The following is a 25274-nucleotide window of genomic DNA, read 5'->3' as shown; positions in this document are numbered from 1 at the left end:
TAAGATTTAAGAGCGCAAACTGTTTTCTTAAAAGAACATTCCTTAGTTCCATCTGTATGAGCTCATGATATGCTTACTTTGTGAAATATTTAACTAAGACTGTATAAAATGCGGGGGCCAGAGCGTTTGCAGGCTCAGTGCTGTGTGTGTCGTGAGTGACAGGTTTACCCAAGTGGAATGCCTAGGAACACTGGGGCCCTCTAGCATCCCATGAGACCAGTATTAAAAGGATTAGAATCTTCAACTTGCTTTATAGTTTTAGACTAAGACTTTATAACATTGATTAATATTTTTAAACTCACCTGGATTGTTCGTATAAAGGCCACTGTTACCCGTTCTTCAAATTCATTCAGGGGAGTATAAAGGTTTAAAATTTTGACAATCTGTTGGAATAAAAATAAAGTTTAGCACAGTGCTAAATGAACACAACACAACATTGGAACTTAACGGGCCATCCAGGACACATGACGTCCGGACAAGAGCATTGTCCTCTTCAGACAGGACCCACACTGCCCACAGGTGGAGCTGGATTTTTTTTTTTTTTTTTTTGACAGGCAGAGTGGATAGTGAGAGAGAGAGACAGAGAGAAAGGTCTTCCTTTTGCCGTTGGTTCACCCTCCAATGGCCACCACGGCTGACGCGCTGCGGCCGGCACACCGCGCTGATCCGAAGCCAGGAGCCAGGTGCTTCTCCTGGTCTCCCATGGGGTGCAGGGCCCAAGCACTTGGGCCATCCTCCACTGCACTCCCGGGCCACAGCAGAGAGCTGGCCTGGAAGAGGGGCAACCGGGACAGAATCCGGCGCCCTGACCAGGACTAGAACCTGGTGTGCCGGCGCCGCTAGGTGGAGGATTAGCCTAGTGAGCCGCGGCACCGGCCTGGACTGATCCTTAACGCGAGAAAGGAGTCCACGCCTTTGCCCAGTGGGCCCGCGTCCTCCTACGGCATCCCTGTCCCCTGCATACCTCACACCCCACGTTTGGTGGTTCATAGACAATGAGGAGTTTAGAGAACTGTGGCCTGGGACCCTCTGCCTCTTACCTACTAGGTTTCCCCCAAAAGACTGGTGGGGCTCCTGCCTTCAGTGAGAGAGGTGTTGTCTGACAACGCCCAACTACTCTTCCGCCCCCTGCCTCACCCCTCCCAGTGATACTCCCTCCCTCCTTGAATGGAAGACCATCTTTTGTCTGCCTGCCAGTTGTCTGGAAGTAGCCTGCCTAGAAGTCAACTTATGAAAGTAAAATAGATATTTATATATGTGTATATTATAAAGGAGGAAGGCTTTCAGTACATTTACTGAAGGAAGTTTTTTTTTTTTCTTAAAAGGTTGCTATTTCATTTTTAGTAGCTGGTGGAGGAGGTAAGAGAAGGATGTCTACTTTGCTATATTGAGTTTGGATTTTGCCGTTGTGTAGGTGCTGATCGGGAGGAAGATGCACCACTTGATTTGCAGAGTCTGGTTTCCTTATGCTGGTCTCAGATCCATTTCCAAACACACACACTTATGATGGAGGCAAGGTCTGCCTGTGTGTGGGCAGCATTTATATTTTTATAGACTGCAGCTGCGTCACAGTGTAAATGCAATTTTAGGGGGAAAAGGACAGTAAGAGTTAGATGTCTCTAGGTTTTTACTGGTTTCATTTAAAATAATGTAAATGGAGTCTTAGGTAAAAATATGACCATACTGAAAGCATAGTTATGGGGCTGTAGCTGTGGCATAGCGGGTAAAGCTGCTGCCTGCAGTGCTGGCATCCCATATGGGCACCAGTTCGAGTCCCAGCTGCTCCACTTCCAATCCAGCTCTCTGCTATGGCCTGGGAAAGCAGTGGAAGATGGCCCAAGTGCTTGGGCCCCTGTATCCATGTGGGAGACCCAGAAGAAGCTCCTGGCTCCTGGCTTTAGATTAGCGCAGCTCCAGCCATTGCAGCCATTTGAAGAGTGAACCAGCAGTGGAAGACCTCTTACTGCCTCTGCCTCTCTGTAACTCTGCCTTTCAAATAAATAAATCTTTAAAAAAAAACCTAATTATAAAAAAGCTTTTGTTCATAATCATAGTTGTAAAGAAAGCAGATGCTTGATGCTGCCAATAATGGAAAAAATTAAATTTCCAGGTAATAAACAATGCAGAATGCATTGCTTACAATAAGCGTTTACCACAGCTTGACATTTTGTGGGCTTACTGCCTTATCCTAAGTGAGCAGGGGAGGTCAGAGGCATCCCACGGAACAGACCAGAGTGGCCTCCGGTTCGCCCAGGACACCCTGGGAATGGTATCACGAAGGGTGATAGAGGCTGGGAGAGCAACAGCAGAGAAAGAACCCGAGCAGGACAGCTGTGGAGGGGAAGCCGAGTGCGCGCCAGGCGCCCCTGACTGCCCGGGGCTGGCCCACCTGCTGGGTGCTGAGGGCGGTGCACAAGGAGCAGATGGCCTCCGCATCCTCTTGGGTTTTCTTCTTCAACTGCAGGAGCTGAGCTGCTTGGATGAGGGGCTCCATGGTCTGGACAGCTCCGCTCTGGTGCAGGTTTCTTCCCCGTAGCCACTCTTCAAGCTGACTTATGTTGTACCTTAGCCACGGGTAAAAAGCGAGCAGGGTTAAGCTGGTCCTAATTCAGGGACAAGGACACGAGCTGGCTTCGCAGGCTGCCTGCACTTATGTCACCATTCTCGTCACCTTCGCTAATTATCTCACATGGTTAGAAGCCTGCCCCATGCTCAGGAGCTATTTGTTGAGTTTAGAATAAAAATATGAATCAATGGGTGCTTAAAAATCAAGTGAAATACCCAAAATCTATCAGTGAATGGGGAAAAATGCACTCAATGTATCAAATTAAAACAATTCCTAGGAAACATTCACAAATTTCGGCCTCCCCAAGAACCTGCCATAATCACTAATCTCTCTCTGACCTCTCTGTGGTGTTCAGCCTTCAGATTGGATGTGGACACGTCTGAGCTAGGAACGTGTTTACCGAGCCCCTGCCCCAGCGTGTGATGACGAGCGGCGCGGCGGGAGTCGGGCCGGCCAGCGTTGGCGCGGGTGGTCCGGCCCTCACCTGAGCTGCATGCCGGTGCTCCAGGAGCAGGCGTCCTTGCGCAGGAGCAGGTTGTTGAGGGTCACCGCGCTGATCATGTAGAAGAGCTGCTTGAACACCTGCTGGATGATCTCGGGGTCCAGGCCCTGGTCGCACATGACCGTGTGGAAGGAATTCATCTGGCGGATGACGGCCTCCAGGCAGTAGGCGTTGTCCCCGTCCGCCATGCTGGAGGAGCGCTTCCGGTAGCCGGTGGGCTTCACCCCAGACAGCCCCTGGATGCTCTCGTTTTCCAGCATGGCAGAAACTGCGAGAGGAGCACGGTTAGGGAAACTTGGGCGCTCAGCGCAGACCTGGCTTTGGCCTGCTGAGATCCCGCAGTACCCGCGGCTGGGCAGGGACACTGTCCGGAGGTGTACAAAGGTGTACGGTGTTGACATGCTCGGGAACTTAGGACATTTGGCAAAGAATTTTCTAACGCATCAGCCTCTAGATGGAATGCGACAGCTCTGGACCAGATTGTCCCTAAGACTGACTGGCGATGGGTCAAGGTTAACGGGCGGGCGTCAGGCTGGCTCTGTACTGTGTGCCGAGGGCCCAGAGTTCCTGAACCGAGCCGCCTGGGTATAGCTCCGGCCCAGCCACTGGCTGCGTGGCCAGCTATCACCCTCACGGAGCAGCACTGAGCTAGGCCCCAGTGCTTTACTTGCAATACCTCTTTGCATCTATAGAGGATGCTGCCCCATTTTACCAGTGTGGAAACTGAGGCATAAGGAGGCTGAATAACCTGCCTCAAAGTCATGCTACTAGAAGTGGCAGGGCCAGGATCCCAGCCCAGGTGTGGCTCCAGCACTTGCGCTCCTGACCACCACATTGTTCTGAGATCCGAAGTTTTTCCAGATTCCCGTGCCCAGATGGCCAGACAGGAAGGAGCATTTGGAACGGACCTTGTCCTGGAGACGTATGCCTGGATTGGTCCCATTCGGCATTCACCCGGAAGCTACGTGTGTTGTGAGAACCCAGGCGGGAGGCATCACACACAGGCTCAGGCTCAAGTTCCCCCCTCAGCCTTCCCGGAGCGGTCGCCTTGCGTCACCTAACACAGCTGGAGCCATCGCCTTGCATCACCTAACACAGCTGCACCCAGTGCCCGGCTCGGGGGCCTGCGTGCTCAGTGCACGAGCGCACTGCTGCGTTCCAGGCGAGGGGCAGTGGGCGCTCGGCGAGCGCGCGCACAGGAGCGCACTTACTGCTTTCTGCACGAACAGAGTCCGCACCCGGCCAGAGGAGTCTTTTTCCCCCACCGTGTATGTATTTATACCCTGTGAGTTTACATCAATTACCTATTAAAATTAGCTTGTTTGGGGTGGGGGGAATAGAGCATCTCACAGTAAAAGAGGTAAAGGAAGAGGCAGTGACACGCGTCTGTACACTCAGAACCCCAGCATCATGGGGGAAGGTCCTGGCTTTCTGGGGGATGTGGCTAAAACAAGGGGTCTCCACAGTGTTCAGGGAAAACGCACGTTAGTAAATGCAGGTCAGTAAGTCCATTTTCCCACACACTCTTCGTCAAGGGCACATGTGTGTCCGGTTCCCTGAAGACAGGGCGAGCTCAGCCCAGCTTCCCCTCGTTCCAGACCCCGTGCTGCCACCAGCTCACCTATCATGGGCTGCAGCAAGCCCTCGGCGATCTTGATGAGCTGCTGGTAGATCTGGATGGAAAGGTCGCTCAGCACCTGGCGGTATTCGGTGAGGTCGAAGTTCTTAAGACAATGCTCGTTTTGCTTGGCCGTATTCTGGGTCATGAAGCCCTGCAGAGGAAGAGGCGGGCGCTGCCGAGATCCGTGGGCTCAGTGCTCCTTATGGGGCCCCACCCAGCCCTCTCTACGTGGAACTACCTGTATGATGTTCTAGAAAGCCCTGAGAGTTCTCTGAGACCTCACTGATGGCCCTGAACTTGAAGGCAGTGTAAAAATATACCACGGCCGAGAAGTCGGAAGTGTGTAATGGAAAAGGTCTGCATTACGGAGCGCAGATCCCTGAATTGATTTCCCTAAGGTAGTAAAACAGACCGACACCAGGCCCAGAGAAAGAGGGGCCCATGTTTTTAAACTGCTCACCGAAGTGCTCTCCCCAATGTACCAGGTTACCCTAAAAGGTTAGATGAGACACAGTGCCTGAAGGAGTGTTACCAGGGACCAGGTTATGTCTGTGTACTGAGAAATTTTGGATGGATCCCATTATTAAATATTGGAACTAACAGATGGATTGAAATGATTCCATAGCCACAGTGCTCTGTCCTCTTGGCCGTCTACATTCACAAGGTAACATGTAAGCTAAAAGAATGGCTGGTCCCGAAAGGATTCATATGACCAATGTCCTTTGTATTCAGGCTAAGGGGAGCCACGGGTCACGTACGACCCATGCTCTCAAAAGGGTGGCCCTAGCAAAGCTCTTGTCCTGTGTCACATCCCGAAAGTCTTCCTGAAAACACACACGGATGGAAGAGGGCAGAAGTGTGAGTGCTCAGACTGGTTCCTTCGTTCCTCGTCGGCAGACTACGTTGAGCCAGTCACGCTGTGGGTTCAAGTCTCGTCCCTGAGAACCCGAGCTCACGTGAGGACAGCCTAAGAGAAGGAGCTCTTGGTCCTGCTCTGGCCTTAACGTATTTCCCCTCCGCCCCATTCAGAACCTCTCTCAGCAGGTGGAGCGGTGAGCCTCAGTGCCACGTGGCACGTGCAGTTCTGAACTTGCAAAGCTTGTGTACGATGTGACGTCACAGAGGCCTCTGGTTTGAAACCAAGGACAGTTCTGTGCCCTGCAGCCCACCCCCCCCTTCCATTGTAAAAGCAAGTGAGCCCACAGAATTTCCACCTCCCGGCAGAGACGGAGCGCGGCCATGTCCCAGAGGTAGGACCGGCCGGGGTGGCACAGCCCTGTGTCATCCCAGGGCGGAGAACCTGTCAGAATCTGTCCTGGCACAAGAGGTGGAAAAAAGCTTTCAAAACCATTGCACGACTTTGGCTGACGCTGCCTTGCGAAGGGTGGGCGGCAAGGTTTGGGCAAGGAAGGGAAGAACGGAAAGGCCGAGGGACGCCCAGGGATGTGGGAGTGGGCCGGTGTGGAGGCAGCTGGGACGCTTCAAAGTGTGGCACGGGTAACCAGGTCACGGGCTGAACACAGCACGGAGGAGCTCTCCTGGGGCCTGGAGGTCAAATGGCATGGAGCGTGAAAAGAGGCGCGCAGGCCCAGCCATCAGGTGTGGTTGGGAGCATAAAGCCGGACTTCTGGGTCAGTCTGTACAACTGTCCTGGCCACTGGGTGCTCTTCCCCTGTGGCCATCTTTGTCCATCTTGAAATAGGCATTTACGGAAACGGCTGTCCTAAGGTGGCTTCAGCAGGACAAGGTCACCCGGGCCCTCTGAGGATGGACGGGCTCAGCAAGCTCACTCCCCTCTCTTACCACTGACTTGGTTCAGGCGTCCTCAGCAGGGGCCCTCGAGCAGGTCTCCTACGTCCTGCCTCATTCCCTCTTCCAGTCTCCAGGCATGGTTAGTGCTGCCCACCGCCTGAGGCCCCAGCAGGTGCCCCTTCCTGAGGACGCACAGTGCCTTGGAACTCATCGGGACGGAGCCAGGATGCCTCCCGGGAACTCAGCCGCTCACTCACCTCGTCCCCGCTGTACTGCTTCAAACAGTGGAGCAGGCGGCAGGTGTTGGATAACCAGAAGGTCGTCATCTCAAAGTCGTCATTGTGCTTCTGGGGGAAGAAGAGGACACCCCCAGCTCTGAGTGGTCCTGTCTGCTGAAATGCCTACTCGGGCCTCTTCCCACATCCTGCACCCCATCCAGCACTCCACGGAAGCCCTGATGCAGGCAGGGCCCCTGCTGGTCCCCAAGAGGAGACCCACTGCCAAGAGATTGCAGGGGTGGCACCCGGAACCCCTTTCCTGGTCGCCAGCCGGGGGTGCACACACAGGAACACACATGCAACAGACCGACCGCTTCCCATGGCTGAAGCATGCAGAGTGAAGTGACGGCGATGAGACTGGACCCTGCTCTAACCACTGGGGCTCCCTGCCCTGGTCAGAACTGCCTGTTTTCCAACTCAGGGGACGGGAGGGCATGTGCCAGTGAAATAATTTGGGGTCCCATTTACCCAGAGGCCAGCTGTCCAGTGGCTTCCACTCTAGAAAATGGCTACAAACCATAACTAAGGTGGGGGGAGCCATCAACAACCCCGAGAGCGGTTTCTTGACTGAAACCCCCGACTTCAGGGTGCTTGGTCGGGCAGAGACGCATTGGCACCGATTCAAGGGCAGAGCACGGATGAGCTGTGATGATGCGACAGGAGTTGAGTACAAAGGGCCCAGTGGGGCTGGGGCCTGCTAACTGGGCTCAGGATCAGGGAAGGCCGCCCTGGGGAGGTGACATCAGCAGTCAGTCCAAGCCAGGCCCAGACTGACCGAGACCCCGCCTGCTGTTCCTGAAAGAGGTCAAGGCCGAGACACAGGTCTGAGAGTCTCCAGAATGTGGAGCCACGAGCGGATACAACTGCCTGCGGAACCCAGCTCCCTGCTGATGTCTGTGGGAAAGCAGACCTGGGTGAAGCTCCTGGCTTCGGCCTGGCCATTGAGGCCATTTGGGGGAGTGAACCAGTGGATGGAAAATCTCTAACACTGCCTTTCAAATATTTTTTTTAAAAGAAACAGAGAAAACAGCAGTGACAGTGGAGCCCTGGGCTGCTAGGAGACACAACATCCTCTCCCTCTCCCCTACTTGGCCCTGGCCCCTTGCGGACAGGACTCACCTCCCTGCAAGCTACTCTGCTCCCACCGGGGCCGCCACTCCGGCCGTGAAGAGCCTCGTGCGTTTCCGAGCTGCCTCGACAGCCTGTGGGCAGCCCCGTCCTGGCCCAGCTGCCTCACTGCGGCCCCTGAGGAACGCCAGCAGCACTGCCCAGGGGACAGGTGAAGGGGGCTGGGCTCCAGCTGGGGCTTCACCAGGACCAGGCCCCCCCAGCCCTTGGCTGTAGCAGGACGTCTCCCCAGCTTGTGCAGCAGCGGGCAGGCCCAAGCATGGCAGGCACTGGGCAGCCCTGGAGGGCTGCTCCGGATTTCTGGCTTCCTGCCTCATTGAGTCCGAGCCTCCTGGCTTCCCAGGTGCCTCACTCGCCACCCCGAAACCCAGACACAGAGAAGCAGCAGTGGGGGGATGGCCGCGCTGAGCCCAGCTTTCTGCAGGGGCACTGACCTTGAGGACTTTCTTGATGCCGTTGATGGTGGAGGTCAGCAGGGAGTGCACCTTGAGGTCGTCGTTGGTGTAGTCCGCGTGCCGGATGCACATGTAGAGGATGTAGGCGGGGAGGCAGGGCACGGTGCCCAGCAGTGTCTGTGGCTTCAGGTCTGCCAGCAAGGACAGCAGCAAACGGCCAGGGTTAGACAGGGGAGGGGGCGACACCCGGGGCTTGGAGCCCTCTCCCAGAACTACTCCTGGCAGCTCGTCTAGGAACAAGAGGGTTGGGAGGGAAGCTGGGGAGAAGCCGCCAGCTACACAAACGCCCTCCGGCCCCAATGGCCAGCGCTTTCGGACGCTGCAGCAGAAAACCAAGATGAAACCACGTGGCTCAGGGCTCGCCCTGCACCACTGAAACAGGCCCCGACGCCTCCTTCTTACTGTGAAGGAAGAGCCCAGAGCTACGCGCAGACACAGGGGCCCTAGCCCCCAGGAGGCCAGAGGCAGGCTGCAGACAGGACAGGGCTCCCCAACTTGGCGAGAACCCTCGACTCCTGGGGACCACCGCTCCCTGCAGCAGAATGTAGGGGCTGGCCCCAGGAGAACTGGGCAAATCCTGTGTTCCCAAAGAGAAAGCCAGTCGGCCATGCACAGGGAAGGCTGGGGCCACCTTTGGCTGTCACTTTAGGGACAGATTACCTGGTGACGCTGGCCCTGAATCCTCCCAGGCAGACGGGTGGAGCAGGTCACAGCCACCCCCGCCCTCCCCCAGCTGCTGTCCCCTGCAGCCCACGCCCCTACTCCTGGGCCAGGGCTGCTCTGGCAAGACCCGCACACACAAGCTCGGTCCGCTGTCCCCTCTCTGCTAAAGCCTCGGGAGGGCCAGGGAGAAGCTGTCACACTGCTTTCACTTCCAGAGCATGCTGGGAAACTCGCGAGCCAGGCCTAGGGCAACCATGGGGACAGGAGCCCAGAGGCTGGGGGAGGCCTGGCGCAAAGACAAGATGACGAGTGAAGACGGTACCCCTGGGTCTCACTGCAGCCCACACTGTATCTCCAATGCCTGGCCCTCTCTCATTACACTCACCCACGTCCACCTAAACTGGGTGTCAGGAGCACTTCCCCTCACTTCCCATGCCCCCCTGCCCCCTCCCTGTGGGGGAGGCTGAATCCGGAGAGGCCTAGAGGAACTTCCTGAGCCTGCCTCGAACTTGAAAACCTGTCTTTTAAGTTTCAAATCCCTGGTAGCAAACACCCCAGCCCCAGGGTGCTTCTGCCTAAGGATCCTTAAGGTGGTACAATAGGAGTGGCTAGGACCCTTTTGCATCACAACACCCCACCCCTTGCCCGCATCCGCTCATCTGCTCTGTACCTCAGCTATATATACACCTCCCTTTTACAGTAAAGTCAGACCCTGCTTCCACTGGGCTCCACACCACGCCTGATTGTCCCCCGGGTTTGGGGAAGGCTGAGTGGCAGGTGGCGCACTTCCCCTCCTAGGCCAAGGCAAGCTGCGGGCAGCCTGCCTAATTCTCCAGCGGTGGTGGCGTGGAATAGTCACTGCACCTCCCCAGGCTTGCAATGACAGAGGAGGGCCCTCCCCTCTGCCTGCAGGGGGGCAGCATCCTTGAGCCTCTGTCAGGGCTCTTGGGTTGGGCTGGGGTTGTGCTGCCAGTGCCTGCGCTTGGGACTTGGATTATATGTCCCCTCAAGTGCATCCTTCCAGTTAATGCTAACTACACAGGCCATTGCACCCTGGGTACCTGGCTAACATGTGGATGGGCTCAACAGGTGGCTGTGGATTGGCCCTTGGCCCTAATTAGAATGCCAGAGCAATTTATTCAGGAAAAAAACAAACCTGATTTGTTGCTTCAGGCCTGACCCGTGTACAGACTGTAAACAGCTTGTCCTGCCTTGGAACACCCTGTGATTGCACAAGGTTTGCTCGGGCTGCCCGACTCCAGGCGAGCGGCTCAGGGGGAAGAGAGTGACTCGACTGTCCACTGTCCTCCGCCCCACACGCCACCATTAGGTACCTAGGAGTGGCTGGGGGGGCACGCCATCTGCTGGGTTGGGGTCCTCAGGGAGGATGACTGGCTGCTTTTCCTACGCAGCTTAGTAAGACACGACCTGGCCTGAGGCCACCGACGCTGCCAAGGCCACTTTGAGTTCGGGTGGGGCTGTGCTGCCAGCGCCTGCACTTGGACCTTGGGTGACACCGTCCCTCCAATGCACACTTTGGATTGACGCTCACTGCAAGGAGGAGCCACGTGCCCGGCACAAGGGGTCTCGGTGAACCCTGACGCTGAGAACCCAGTGTTCCATTCACCAGAGAACCAAAGTCTGTTCTAACTGCACTTGAATAAGACACAGCCTGCTTGAGGGCACTGAAAGTGAACTTGGGTCAGTCACATCTAACTGGACAAGTGGAGGGGAAGGTAACCTTTATACACAGCAAAACAGTAATAGGTAGACGACAAAAAAATAAAATAAAAAAGCAAGCCACCTGGACCAAATGGCTAAAGCAAAACCAGTTCTAGGCAGTCAGATTCCATCCTGTCTGCACCCCAGCCCTCAACAACCTGAGAGAAGCTTCCCCACGGCAGTGGTGACCTCATCTGGGCTTCGAACACGCCTGCAGAAGCTACCGCTTGTATTCCTCACATCTCAGCAGGGGGTTGCAGTTTTTTTTTTTTTTTTTTTTTTTTTATAGGCAGAGTGGACAGAGAGAGAGAGAGACAGGGAGAAAGGTCTTCCTTTGCCGTTGGTTCACCCCCAAATGGCCGCTGCGGCCAGCACACTGCACTGATCTGAAGCCAGGAGCCAGGTGCTTCTCCTGGTCTCCCATGCGGGCACAGGGCCAAGGACTTGGGCCATCCTCCACTGCACTCCCGGGCCACAGCAGAGAGCTGGCCTGGAAGAGGAGCAACCAGGACAGAATCTGGCGCCCCGACTGGGACTAGAACCTGGAGTGTCAGCGCCGCAGGTGGAGGATTAGCCTATTGAGCCATGGCACCGGCCAGGGTTTGCAGTTTTACCACAGCCCTTTTGCCTTTGATGTATTCCAGGTAACGGGGCAAACACAGTTGGAATCATTGTGCCCATTTTACAGATGGAAACACTAAGGAAGCACTGAAAAGGGAGTTCAGAGCCCACGCTCTTCGTTCCTGCATGGCTCTTTCCTCTAAGACCCCACCTCCTGGCTCTGAGAGGTGCTGCTGGGTTGGGCTGGGCACAGAGCAGGTGGTGGCCATGTTGGAGCTGGGTGGGGGGTGAGAGCAGAGGAGAGAGTGCAGGCACTGGCAAAACAGACAGGGCTGGTGAGGCAAACAGCTCCCTCAGCCCCGGAAGGGAGCGCCCGTCCCCGGCACACACGGAGCAGCGGGCAGCATGGGGCACAGCCCTGCCCACAGCAGAGGAGAGCGCCCCGGGGGGCAGGAGGCTCCCCTCTGACTCAGCAGAGGAAACCAGGCCCCTCTCCCAGCTGCCTGGTAACCTTGGGAGCACGTTGGGGACCAGGCAGGCCAGGCCCGACCCAGCCACCTGCCTGGAGGATGGAGGCCAGGAGAGAGCAGCATTGCTGGGCCCCGCCGTGAGCTGTGTGACCCCAGGCCCCCAGGGTCCTCCCGTGCTGACAGGATGAGCACCCCCTGCACCTCACTGGGCAGGTCTGAGTGTGGCCTGACACCGTGTTTCTCGCCGGGCCCCACACTTCTCCCAGCTCTGTGCTGTCCCCTCTGGGGACACTGGTGAGCAGAGCCAGCTGTGTGCAGGCCGGCAGAAGCCCGAGAGCCTGCGTGCACGGGTGGTACGCACGGCACGTACAGACCACAGAGCTCCGTCAGAGGCTGCGCAGCCCCCGAGCCGGAGCGGAGTCTGTTTCCCCCGTGTAGTTTAAACAGCACGTTCCTGAGAAGGGGTCAGCGAGGTGCTGAGGGCAGCGGGCTGGGCAGCAGCCGGCAGCAGGACGCGCTCCAGGAGCCTGGCCATCGCTGCGGAAGCCATGGTGCCTACACAAAGCCTCGTCAGGGAGGGGGGCCGAGGCTGCAGCTGGGGGGGGGGGGCGGGAGCCGCCGGCAGCTCCCCTCTCACCCCGTCTACCGCAGCCAGAACAGGGCCTCCCTGTCTCAGGTCCGCATTGCTGTGCAGCCAGCGGGTTAGCTTCGACTGGGCTAGCACTGGGTGGTGCCCAAGAGCACCAGCTGGGGGTGGTGGATGGGAGGGGGGAGGAGAGTGGGCAGGGACCATGGCAGGGGTGGGGGTCGGGGAACAGAGCGTAGGGTGGACTGTGCCCGGGAAAGCAGCAGGAGGGGGTGAAGGGGTGGGGGCGCCCGGGGGTCCTGACCTGTCACCAGGTTCCGAATGAGGGCGGCCTCGTCCTCCTTGTGGTACTCCAGCATGCCCTGGAAGTCCTTCTCCTTCCGCTGCACCGTCACCTGCCTGGTGAGCTCATGGCGCCGCCTGTCGCTCTGGGCCAACGCCTGGGCAGCTGAGCGGGGGGAATCAGACAGGACACGTGAGGGCCTGGGGCGGGGACAGGACGTCTCGCGCGGGGAGACGACTGGACCCAGGTCTGGAAATGGACGCTGCGTTCTCTCTGAGCGCCACACTCTGAGATGTCCCCTGAACCACGCCCCGAGTGGCTGCAGAGGAGCCCCAGCCTCTGGCATTGGGGCCACGCCGCACAGGGGGCAGGGAGACACTTGGAAAGGCAGCGGGACATGCGGCAGCCAGGAGGCAGAGCAGTGTCACCAGGCAGTGGTTTCTGGGAGGATGTGCGAGGCTGTGGCCAGGCCACAGGGGTGCCACCAGGGCAGCACACTGTGCAGTCCCAGGGGTTCAAGGCCAAGGCACCACCTATGGCCTGTAGGGGTGGAGCAGGGCTGTATCAGTGCAGGAAGGTGCTGTGCCTGGCACCCACGCCTAGGTCAGGCAGGGGAACGCGTTAGGTGCTGTCCCTGTCTGCAGCGAAGGCTGTTCTCTGGGGGGGGGGGGGGGGGTGTCTCCGTGGTATGGGTGGGATCCATCCCCACCCAGGCCTTCCCTCAGCCCGAGAAGCTGGGGGAGGAGGGTGGGCACCCAGATTCACCCTCACGGGAGCAGATACGGAGGAGTACCCAACCTTGTCCCTGGACCAGCTAGCTAAGGAGACACATCTGAGCGTTCACACACAGGCACACTTTACCACGAGAATGGGCCAGGTGCCATGTCGGCCGTGTGCACTGTGGGTGCTGATGGCTGCTGGACAGGAGACTTTGTGTTAGAGCTGGGAGGACGTCGTGGAGGGTTGGGGGGGATGGGTGGGTGGGATGCACCAGGCACCAGTGCCTGGAGGAGCAGAGGTGGCCACCAAGGGGCTCTCCCGGGGCCTAGGTCTCCGTGACCTCCCAACCTCAAGCCCTTTGGGGGCAGGGAGCACCAGGTTGCTTTCTTGGCCCCCACATCCTCCAAGCCCGCACAGCCAGGCTCAAAGGAAGCACCCAATTGCCCCCCTCCCAACTTTCAGCGTCTTCCTTCCACGTTTGGCTGACTGGGGACGTGGGGCTCGTGGGGTCTGAGCTCTACCGTGTGGCCAACCCAGGCCCAGCCACCAGGAAATCAACCCAGTGGGAAGCAAGTGTCGCAGGTGTGGCCGGGCACACCTTCGCTGCCTCCCCCCCCCCCCCCCCCCGCTACCTTCTAGGTCCTGGACTTTCTTCATGTAAATCTTCAGTTGCTTTTTGAGCTTCCTCTCATTCTTCTCCAGTTTTTCTACCAGTTCTTTAAAGTCCTGAAAAGCAGAAGGAAGCAGAGTGGGAAGGGAGCTGAGCCTGGCCCCGGGTGGCGGGGTGTGGCCTGCAGCTGCCGTCCGGCAAACACTGGCTCAGAGACCTGGCTGGGACGGTGCTGCCCCTGCCGTGGTGCCCAGGAAGCAGAGGATGAGTCAGAAGCGGTCATTGCCACAGCAGGAGGGCAAACTCCCCCAGGCCCCGGCTCTCTGGCACCCCAGGGCTCTCCCAGCCAAGCCTCGTGGGGTTGCCATGCCAACCCCCCAGGAGACAGCCTGGCATCCTGGGACGTGTGGGCAGTGCCCTGGACGGAATGGGTGGGAACGCAGGGGCAGGGAGCCCTCACGGGAAGGGTCAGCGAGATCACCTTGGGCCCAGCAGAAAAGCAGGACCGTGGCCTTGGCCTTCCTGTCACTGCTCAGTCCCTAGCAACTGTTGCCACTGGGTGCCAACCAGTCCACTGGGACCAGAACAGGAAGCCTTGGGGAAGAGGGTTTTGTTGTCATGAATGCCACCTTGTCCCAGTCGCCTCCCGTGGACGTTGGGGGGGGGGGGCAGGAAGAGGAGACAGCAGCCCCTGCTGTCATCCCGAGAGCCAGGGTGACACAGAGTGACAGGGAGGTCACAGGGGGTGGCCGTCTATCTCAGAGCCTAGAAAACGCCTTGAGTGACAGTCGTTAGGGCTGGGCTGCAGCCGTAAGCAGGCACTGCAGCTACTGCAGACCGAGTCTAAGGAGAGCTGTTAGGATCTACTCATCTCAAAACACAAGTCAAAACCCTCCAACTGAGAGGCACCGGAAGTGCCAGCCTGGCTGCCTGGTGCTGTGGCGCGGAGTGAACCCACAGTGGGGCTCCGAGTGGGCTCTGCCCTGGCCGGGTCCCCTGCCGCGACTCTGCTTCTCCTGAGCTGCGTCACAGTGCACGCGTGTCCCGCGGAACCTGCGGGCCACCCCTCCCCCTCTCTGCCACAGGACCCTTTCCCTAGCCAACTGCACTGAATCCTCAGCTGTGACAAGCGATGAACCGACGCTTGCGGGCAAATGACTTGGCTGCCCCAGTGAACGAGGAACCCAGGCCGCGGCACTGTGACTGCCAGCCAGTCCCCAAGCTGCCCTGGGCGCCACCACCACACCCAGAAGACAAAACCACACCTGTGTCTTTCCCACCCTGTCCTGAGAACTTCCACTAGACCCTGAGGGGGCAGACGCTGGCTACCTACAGCCAACTGAAGCCCGGCTGCTCCAGCCCGGACACACGAGCCCGGTAGCCAGGCGCTGGCCACTGCACTGTGTTCAGGAGCCCCGGCAGCTCAGCTGGCCAGTGCGACACCGCACCCGAACCACTCAGCACAGGGTACTCTGGTGGCTCTCTACGGGGGAGGGCTTCACGTGTGTCTGCCAGCTCTTCAGGCCAACCCCCTCCCAAATTCCAGAAGACGACATCCCTTGACACGCTAAGGGGAACTATATAAAGCTTTGCCCCCAAACTTGTGGTGATACACGAACCACCTGGAAATCTTGGAAGTGTAAAATTGGCAGATCGAGGACAAGGAGACCACGGGGGCCCAAAGTCACAGAGGGCACAGCCACAGGAGAGCGAGCTTGGCTCAAGACAGACATCTGGACCCTCTCAAGTCGCCGCCGGGGCACACGGCCACACCCTCCCTCTGAGTGTGTCAGTGGCTCCCCGGTGCCTCTGGCCTGGGACCATTTCCCACGGCTTCCTGCTCATGGCCTGAGAGCCTCCTGGCACACAGCGGTGATCACCTGTGTGCCCAGCGGCACCTGGGAGGCAGGAACCCTTGCTGAGCAGGGGAACACGAGTTCCTGACTGCTCTGTTTGCAGGTCTCGGCCTTGGCCTGAGTGAGGTGGACGGCGCTGCACGCGGGCAGTGCCCTCCTGCCAGGCTGCAGGCTGGGCCCTCCTCAGGCTCACCCTCCCTCACCTCCCGGCAGTCCAGGCCACCGCTCTGGCCAAGGGGCTCGCGGTGCTGTCCTGCTCTCCCCTGGATGGTTTCTCAAGGCGGGACCGCCCACTCTCCTCCTGGGCTATCCCCATGACCTAGCACTGTACCTCCAACAGCAGCCAGGCCTCTCTGCAAGGTGGTCGCCTGCCATGCTACGTGGTCAACAGCCCCCAGGGAGCAAGGGCCAGCAAGTGCATTCCCCAGGCTGCCGCCCTGACCTGGCAGAACTGGCTCAACAACGCGTGCTTCTTCCATAAAGCCACCCGTGTAGGTACATGTGTGTGTGACAGTGACACACACACAGGGAGAAGGAAGAAAGCCCATGAGCACACAAGTCTTGTTCGGGGGGGGGGGGGGCAGTGGTTGGTCCAGAGCCCCAGCTCTCTTGGGATCCAGGGAGCCAACCACCCAACCATGGATCCCCTGGTTAAAAGGGGAAATGGCACTGCCGAATGGGTTCCTGGACTGGTCGCATCACTGGTGCGGTCTGGGGGCACCTGCTGCCGCTCCCTGCCGTGGGCACACCCTCTTCAGAAGGCAACTGGCTCTCTCCTGCCCAGGCTCCTGTGCAAGTGTCCTCGTCCAGGGACTGCTCCCCCTTCCTCCTCTCTGCCAGTCTCCACGGCTACACCCCCTTCTCGCCTCACTTCCTCCCAAGAGCCTCCCCTGAATTCTTGTAGAATCACGTTTCTAGAACAATGATCGCTGCTCCTTCCATGTGCCTCACTTCCCCTGCTGTCCTGTGAGCCCTCCGAGGATGGAGGCTCCCATCTCTCCAGCACCTGCTAGGGGTCCTCTGGTGGCTGCCTGTGCAGCCGGCCACAAGAGAGCCTCTCGTTCCTCCTCCCATCATTCCCCACTGCATCGGCTTAGTTGTATGATTTTTTTTTTTTTTTTGACAGGCAGAGTGGACAGTGAGAGAGTGAGACAGAGAAAAAGGTCTTTCTTTTCCTCTGGTTCACCCCCCAATGGCTGCTGCGCTGCTGATCCGAAGCCAGGAGCCAGGTGCCTCTCCTGGTCTCCCATGCAGGTGCAGGGCCCAAGGACCTGGGCCATCCTCCACTGCACTCCCTGGCCACAGCAGAGAGCTGACCTGGAAGAGGAGCAACCAGGACAGAATGCGGCGCCCCAGCTGGGACTAGAACCCAGGGTGCCAGCGCTGCAGACAGAGGATTAGCCTATTGAGCCGCAGTGCTGGCCATGATGGGTCTTAACAGTAAACAGCACTGCTGGTTCTGGAACTGGGCCTCGGATGGCCTCGCGCCTCCAGCTTGCGTTCTCTTAGCCGCCTGCTGCATGTCAAGCAGCCTACGCTGAGGCCGTAGACCACAGGAGAGCACGTGGAATGAGACAGAGCCCACGAGAACCAAGACATGAGAGTGAGGCTCTCTCGGCTGTCCCAGCCCCAGCCAACGCCACATATAGCAAACACGAGCTGTGCCCGTTGGGCATGAATTCCTAACCCACATGGCGGCTGCTATCTCAAGCCATTAGTTTTAAGCGACTCAGCTCCATGAAGATGGGACTTCCAGTTCTCTACCAGTAGCAGACTGGAGAGTTCTAGAATCTCTTATCGCAGGGTTAAGGACGCACACCCTGCCCGCCCATTCGGATGCAGGCCACCCTGACCCCGGTTTCCATCCAGGACTCTGCAGAGCCGGGAATCCGCCAGCACGGCTGCTCACCAGGTTCTCGTTGGTCAGCCGGGACATCTCCTGTTGGACGCCGAATTCCACCTGGGCCTCTGGGGAGAGCAGCAGCGTCTGGGAGAAGGTCTGCTGCTGCCGGTCCAGCTCCTCCTTCAGGGCTTCTACCTGGGCCTGCAGCTGCTCCACCGCCGCCTCGTGCTCCAGGCTCTGGGCCTGCAGCTGCGCCTCCAGCAACCTGCACCGGGCAGAGGACAGGTGACTGCGTGGCCCAGGCGGTGTCCCTGAGAGGGGGGCCATGGGCAGAAACAGGACAGGGGCTGTGGAGCACACAGCAGGAGCGGATGCAGGTCCTCAACAGGGGGCAGACGCAGCAGGGAGCAGATGCCGAGGGGGTCGTCAGGCCAGCAGGGCAGGCGGGAGGGGACAGCAAGGCCAGAGCACCTCTGCTCTGAGCCATTTCTCTCGGCCCCGTCTGTTATTCTGCACGCACGGTCTGTTGGTCTGGGATTGAGACGATTTCTATCAAGACGTCATCAGCAAAAATAAATTTCTTACAGTATCTCTTAAAAAAAATCCACACCAGCTCCAATGTTCACAAGAAACTTGGTTAACACAAAACTGATTGAGCTAATTCTTTCACGTTTTCCTATCGTAGATTCCATGTGGGCTTTAGAAAGGCGAAGTATCAGCCTTGTTCTTTTGTTTTCACCACAACTGTTCCCACTCTCATACCCCTCCCCTGGCCCCAAACACAAATGAAGGCTGCTTGGAGATGATGAGTGGGGAGGGCTAAGATCGCCTGGTGTCGTGACAAGCAGCAGAGACGCCTGGAGAAGTTCTAGAATGGGCTGGCCACGAGTCTCTGAGGGCAGAGTTCCCGAAGGCCCAGGGCCAGCGGGCAGCCCGTTACGGGGCAATTCTGGAAGACACTTGCTCCCTTCACGGTGGAAGGTGAGGACTTAGCCAAGGCCCCGGAGCCATCTCTTCTCCAGGAGGTTCAACCCTAACACATCTATGAGGGGGCTGCCTCCTGATGCTCCACGCTCCATAGTAGGAGAGGTAGGGGCACTGGATGACGAGGCCTACATGGGCAAACATTGACTCATCTCTTCCTGAGATGCAGATAAAGGTCATGCCCTGAGCTGGGCAGAGCTGGGCAGCAGGCAGTGCCCAGGGACCGCTGGTGAGCCCTGGGCTGCCTCAGAGGCCAACAGGTGGGCAGGCACCGTGGTTTTGCAGTTCTGCTGGTTTGGGAGGGAGCCTGTCAAGGAGGGTGGGAGAGCAAGAGCCCCCACTGTTGATGGGAGCAGTCACTTTTTACATAAGGATTGTGGGGGAATAATTAGGCAATGAAATCCACATTGCAGATGCCACACAGTGCTTAGATGTCATTCCCCGTTGGCTATACTGTGCTAAAAGTGGTCACCAACAAGCTATGAATTCAGCGAGAAACACCAGCAACACATGGGCTCAAGGCCTGCTGCCTGAAGGACGCGTCTCCTATCAACGCCACAAGTTCACTTGGAGCTGTCTCAGTCTCAGGGGGACTGTGGGTGACTCAGCCCAGCGATGTGGACAAGGTGCAAGGTTCCCACCCAGGCACCGGGCAGGCCAGTTCACCAGGTGAGAGGTGAGAGGCTCAGTAAGTGGCAGGACTGGTTCTACAGCCAGGCACCTGGTTGCGTAGGTCTGTGCTTCTCCTCTGCTTACTCAGCACCCAATCTGATAGGGGAGGCACCAGGAATCTCACACCCAGGTCCCTTCTCCAATAAAACTCTGGGTGGAGCAGGAAGCTGGTCTTAGCGAATAATCATGACAGTAATAGAAGTAGCAGCTAATATTCTATGCTTACTATATGCCTGGCAGGTGCAAAGTACTTTACCTTTATTAACATTTTTAAAATTTTATTTGAAAGGCAGGGTTACAGAGAGAGGGAGAGACAGAGATCTTTCACCCGCTGGTTCACTCCCCAAGTGGCTACAACGCTCAGAGCAGGGCCAGGCTGAAGCCAGGAGTCTCCCATTTGGGTGCAGAGGCCCAAGCACTTGGGCCATCTTCCGCTGCTTTCCCAAGCCATAAGCAGAGAGATGGATCAGAAGTGGGGCAGCTGGGATCCAAACCAGTGCCCATATAGGATGCTGGCACTGCAGCTGGCAGCTTCACTCACTACAACCTTAACCTCATTTCTAAAACAACCCTGTAAGGAAGGCTTCGTTCCCATCCACCATCTACAGAGGAGGAAACCAAGACCTAGCTCGTGCCTTGGGTAGTCGTGGGGGGGGCGGGGGTTGTGTTTGAACAGAGAAGCTGCAAAGCCAGGGGACTCACTACTGTGTGAATCAGCTGTCCTTGACTTTGCCAAGACGACCCACTTATGTTGCTGCACAGGGACCTCGGTGACACCATCAGGGGGCCGCAGGGAGGGTCACAGGAGAGGCAGAGATGGAAGCCTGAGGGCTGCAGGCTCCTGTTCCAGCTCCGCCCCCCAGCGGCAGGAGGGAGCCGGGCTTAGTGCTGGGGCCGTCTCTCTGAGCCTGAGTCTACTCTTGTGACCTTGGCACCCTCCCTTGTTGGGAGGGTCAAATGAGCAAAGCTAGACCACACCCCCTGGAAGCCACCGGCTGGCAATCAGCATAGGTCAGGCCACCGTGCTGCTCTTCCTGTGCAGGCCTACCTCCCCTAGCTGACCTGCTCACCCAGCACCACAGGCCCGCGAGTCACCAGGCTCAGATCCTGGCACCAGGTGCCAGCTCTCTTCCACCTCAGCACCAAGTTCCTTAAGCCCTCCGAGGTTCCCTCCCCATGAACATGCTGCGTGAGTGCGAGACGCCACGGGGTGAGCACTGCATTTGGTTGTTGTCAGCTCCCGGGAGCACCTGAGACCAGCCCCAGCCCACGTGCTGCCGGGGAGGTTCCCAGGAGCCTGAAGGTTGGCGCACAACCAGCAGCACAGAATGGGCTGATGCTTCTGGCTCATCCTGCAGAGTCAGGAGAGTTGATAGGTGGGCGTGGGAGCTGCAGAGAGCCAAGAGCCCCCAGAGGGAGGCAGCTTCTCAGCCTGGTTCCAACTAGCTGCGTGCCTGTTGTCACAAAACTCCCCTCTTGTCTGCTTTCTCACCTATGGAATGAGAGCCTGGATTGCCTGGTTTCTCAAGTGTCACCTTGACCCAAACAAGCAGTCTCCCTTGACCTCATCTGGACACAAAGTGACAGGTGGGTGACGCCAGGGCCCACCAGCCAGCACCTCTTGTGAGCTGCGCCCCGTGCCCCTGCACTCAGTGTAGCCAAGACACAACTGGCCATAGACATGAACAGCACACAGACAAAGCAGACACAGGAAGGAAGGAATGCATTTGACCTGGCGACTTGCTTTAGGCCTTGGTAGGCCAGGCCGAGTTCTCCATCTTCATTCAAATATCCCCAATCCTCAGTCTTGCTAGAAATAAAGGCAGAAAAACAGGGTGTCCGAGTGCGGAGGAAAGAGGCAGCAGAAAGCCCAGCGAGGTGAGGCGATCCTAGCCGAGGCCTGGAACTCAAAACCAGGAAAGGCTTCGGGACCCTCCTGTCCCCTCTGCGGCTGTGCACCTGCTCGCTGGGTGCCTGTCAACAGCATCTCTCCTCCCAGGTCTCCGCCCTGCCCTGGACGTGGGCGCCTGTGGTCTCTTGTGGGGCAATCACAGGCAGGCACATGGGTTGCCAAGGAGATCCGGGGCTACAGCTCCACAAACAGCAGTGGTGTGGCAGCACGGGTTGAGCGGGAGCCCTGCCGTGCCCTCACTCCCCTGCCCTGCTTCCCTCCATCACAGGGACTCAGAAACCAACAGGGGGGAGTGGACCCCTCCTGGGAGAAGCTTCAGGCAAGGAGCAGGCACTCACTGCACCTGGCAGAGTAGCAGGTGCAGCATCTCGCCACCACTGGGCTCAGCCTGGACGCGTCTCTCCTTAAGGACACAGAAGTATCAACTACCCTTAACTCCAGCTCTTGTTATAGAGCCCTGTATAAAGCAACAGCTACTACAAACTTGGTGACGCAGAAGATGAGAACTGAACTTCTCCCTTTGACCTTGGGAAGGCAGGATGTGCCACCTTCTATCTGCAAACTGCTGCCATCCCCACATGGCCCAGTGGCTGCTGATGCCAGCAAGGAGCCCCTGGAGGGCGAGCATGTGTTGACCATGGCGGGTTCTGGCCATGTACTCCCACCTCATGCAGTCCCGGGCATGCAGAGAGCCTCAAGGCCAGTGGGACTGGGTGGTGGCAGGCAGGCAGGCAGGGTTCTGTCCCACCCATGGCTCTTAGTGACAGCAGCAGGCAGGGGCACCTCCTGCTGGCCAGATCCCAGGTTCCCTAGTAGGCAGCAGGAAGCATAGCCCGATAAAACTGTTAGCACCCCTCCAAGCCTTCCCAACTCCAGGGGTCCAGCTACTGTCCCCAGGAGTGTTTGTGGCCTAGGCCAGCCCCTGCACTGCCCTGCCAGGTTGTGTGTGAGGTCCAGGGAGTGAAACAACTGCCCATCTCATCTCCCCACCCCCAGCTCAGCCTCCTGAGGGAGGCTCGCAGACCCCACTTGTTGCTCCCTCGGCACAAGGCGTCCCATCCTGGGGTCTGGTGGGGGGAGCACACTCCTGAGGGTGATGCATGGGCTCTGGCCACTGGGTGCTCCCCACACTGCTTGGTCTTCCAGCCAGGCCACGGCGAGACTACTGCCAACGAGCTTCTGTGCCCTGGGTTCCCCACACCCAGGCTGGGCCTCTGCACATCCAGCTTTTGTAGTGGACTCTGTAGTCCCCACCATGGCTGCACTCCACTGGCCCGTGTTCCCTGTGTCCCAGCAAACCACAAAGTGACCTGGGGCTGGGAGCTCAGCACTGTCCCTTCTCAGGTGGCCACATGAGGAACGCAGCTGCAGGAGTCCTTGGGGGACCCACAGCGAGGACCACCAGAGCTGAACTCGGGTCCCTGTACTCCAGCCGTCCCCCTTGTCACAGGGGACAGCCACTGGTACCTGGGCTAGGGCCTTGTGAGCCCCCAGATCTGAGTCTCCAGACCCCAGGGGCTGCCGGGTGGCACACAGGTGACACTGAGATACACAACGAGGCCAAGTCACCACTAGCCTCGTCAGGGAATGATCCGAGTTCTGAATTCTGTAACACGCCGGGCATCCCGGACAAAGGCAAAAGTGAGAGTCCCGCGCAGCCTGGGCACCCGAGTGAATGAGAAACCAGTGTGCCCAGATGAAAAGGAACCAAACCCCAGGAGAATCTCCCTGCCCCGCCCATCCAGGGCTCCAGGGGTGCCATCTGCTGGTGAGAGGAGGAGAAATCCAAATAGCTCCCAGGAGTTCAATTTCTTAAAAATTGAAGGGCTTGATACCAACAAAGAAATCAGCATGCATCCATGGAGAGCCCCCAGTACACAGGCCACACCCCCCCCATAAAGCACGGGAAGCCACAGGCACAGCTGTGAGAAGCTGCCAGACATCCCAGAGGGGCTCCCGCTCTGTCTGTAGGAAGCCCTGGCTCCTCCACTCCAGGCAAAGTAAAAATACAAAGGCAGCCCTGGATCTAAACTAACTGCTAACTGCAAAGGTGGCACCCAGACCGCCTTCCCTCTAGGGAGATCTTGAAAGTGGCTGGGGCTCTGCCTGTGTCGGGCCTGGCCGCCCTGAGGAGTCTCTTGTCCAGTCCTGTGTGCGCCCCGGGTGTCACTTCCTTGCCCTGCCCCTGGGTTTTCTGGGCAGCAGTCAGGTGGTCCCTGGGATGGTGGAGGCGCCACTCCCAACACCAGGACCCATGGAAGCCCGCGAGGCTCCCAGCCAGCCCACGCAGCTGTGTGACCGACAGCCACCGTGGGTGTTTGGACGGACGGGCTGTGGCTGGGTGAGGGCTGGGGGTCATTGGGGACCACCCCAGAAACTGCATCCTTCTAGGAAGGGGGGAGTTCAGCAAAATTCTAAAGGGTTCCAAGCTCCTCCCACAAACCTCACACGGAGTCTGCTCAAAGTCCATGGAACATGCATATTATGAACCACACTTGGATTTGTGTGTGTGTTTATCTATTTTAGAGGCGAGGGAGGGAGGGAAGGAGGGGGAGACAGGGAGAGGGGGTGAGGGATCGCTCTTCCATATACTGGTTCACCCCTCAAATGGCTCCAATGGTCAGGCAGAGCCAGGAGCCTGGAACTCCATCTGGGTCTCCCATAGGGGTGCAGGGGCTCAAGCGCTTGGGCTACCTTCTGCTACCCTCCCAGGTCATCAGCAAGAAGCTGGATCAGAGCAGTCAGGACTCGAACCAGTGCCCACGTGGGATGCTGGCATTGAAGGCAGCAGCTTAACTTAGTATGCCACAGCGCCAGCTCTGGATTTCAGGTGTTTTGCACCCAAATAAACTTATATCATTCTGGGAACCTGAGGAAAGGCAGGGCCCCTCCCTCTCAAAGTCCCCATGGCTCGGGCAGCTCTCGTCCTACGAAATGACAAGGATGGGACAGCTGCTACACTCCTAACATTTCCACAAGGCTGAGGCAGCTGCCCGCGGGGAGACCCCAACCCCCACGCTCACTTCTGTGCCACCTGGTGGGGCAGGCCTCCCTGCCCCAGTCCACTGCTCTCGCCTGTTCTTAACTCAGGACCACAGGCCATTAGTTTCCCATTGTACGCTGGGTTTGCAGGGACTGGAATTATTTTAGGATATAATATATTTTTATTTTATCGCTCATCATTACTGCCATAAAGCAAGACAAATCCAATGATTAAGCAGCCCCTGGGAAAATCGAGGCTGGGGACTGGCTCCTTTACCGGTGGGGGGGGGGGGGGAGAGGAATGAAAAGGGAGCCAGTTCTGCAGATCAGAGAGATGAGCACCGCCCGCAGCAGCAAGGGGCGGGGGCTACTTCTCTCTCCTCACTGGATTATCACCTGTGCCACCTTCTGTTACTCAGCTCACTTCTCTTCAACCCCAGCTGATTGAAACGCAGTGAATCTTGACTGCAGTTTCAGCTGAGAGTCACCGTCCTCCTTTCTCCCCCTCCTTTAAGGGGGAAGAATGACCTCTTTTTGAAATACACTCTGCTTCCTGCCCCACCTTCTGATTACCCGCACAGGGGCTGCAGCCACCTGGGCCAGGCCTCTCTGGCTCTCCCTGGACTCAGAAACAGGCCCAGCAGGGTGTCTGAGCCCCACCCGCTGGGGCACCAGTGTCCTCTCTACAGAAAGTGGATCAGAAGTCCTGGGAACCGGAGATTCTGGGGCACGCTTGCTAAAAGCTAAGCACGCACTCACAGCGCCCCCTACTGTTATTTTCTGTTTTCAGCGATTCTGAACCCATGTTTGCCGACTGCTCAGCGCTCAGCTGAGGCAGGGAGAAAGGGGCCAGCGAAGAGGCCCACTCTGCGGTTACAGGTGCCCAATGGGGGCAGGAGGCAGCCAAGAGCGCCACGGCCATGACAACCCTGACGCTCACTGCCTGCGTGCTGCCTGCCGCGTGCTGCCACTGTCCGGAGGGCTTCAGCCAGGGCTAACCTAATCGTCCCAGTCGTCACGGGAGGTGCCCTGCTATGACTGCCCCAAAACGCAGATGAGGCCGAGGCACGGGGCAGTCAGGTGGTGGCTCCCGGCCAGTGGGCAGGCA

The 25274-nt window shown here is 58.1% G+C and overlaps 1 protein-coding gene and 1 long non-coding RNA gene across 3 annotated transcripts in view; one reads left to right on the top strand and one right to left on the bottom strand.

Moving 5' to 3' along the window:
- LOC138844022 (uncharacterized) overlaps positions 1 to 18219 on the top strand; it is a 36484-nt gene extending 18265 nt beyond the window's left edge. Inside the window, exon 2 of the long non-coding RNA XR_011379331.2 lies at positions 16900 to 18219. This is a non-coding gene — a long non-coding RNA (uncharacterized LOC138844022). The remainder of the gene's footprint in view (positions 1 to 16899) is intronic.
- MYO5B (myosin VB) overlaps positions 1 to 25274 on the bottom strand; it is a 329807-nt gene that overhangs the window by 17914 nt on the left and 286619 nt on the right. The window contains exons 30-39 of one of the 2 annotated variants that reach the window (XM_070050187.2): positions 21005 to 21082; positions 17683 to 17881; positions 13940 to 14033; positions 12609 to 12752; positions 8282 to 8433; positions 6699 to 6788; positions 4690 to 4840; positions 3051 to 3336; positions 2390 to 2564; positions 303 to 383 (exon numbers count right to left, since the gene is read on the bottom strand). In XM_070050187.2, coding sequence (XP_069906288.2) covers positions 303 to 383; positions 2390 to 2564; positions 3051 to 3336; positions 4690 to 4840; positions 6699 to 6788; positions 8282 to 8433; positions 12609 to 12752; positions 13940 to 14033; positions 17683 to 17881; positions 21005 to 21082 — 1450 coding nt within the window. The remainder of the gene's footprint in view (positions 1 to 302; positions 384 to 2389; positions 2565 to 3050; positions 3337 to 4689; positions 4841 to 6698; positions 6789 to 8281; positions 8434 to 12608; positions 12753 to 13939; positions 14034 to 17682; positions 17882 to 21004; positions 21083 to 25274) is intronic. The other variant, XM_089305758.1, reaches the window with a different exon arrangement.

The sequence above is a fragment of the Oryctolagus cuniculus genome, chromosome 10 (assembly GCF_051225735.1).
Source record: "Oryctolagus cuniculus isolate XC-2025 breed Fujian yellow rabbit chromosome 10, ASM5122573v1, whole genome shotgun sequence".
In the NCBI taxonomy this organism is placed as follows: Eukaryota; Metazoa; Chordata; class Mammalia; order Lagomorpha; family Leporidae; genus Oryctolagus; species Oryctolagus cuniculus.
This window is presented reverse-complemented; position numbering and strand designations above follow the sequence as displayed.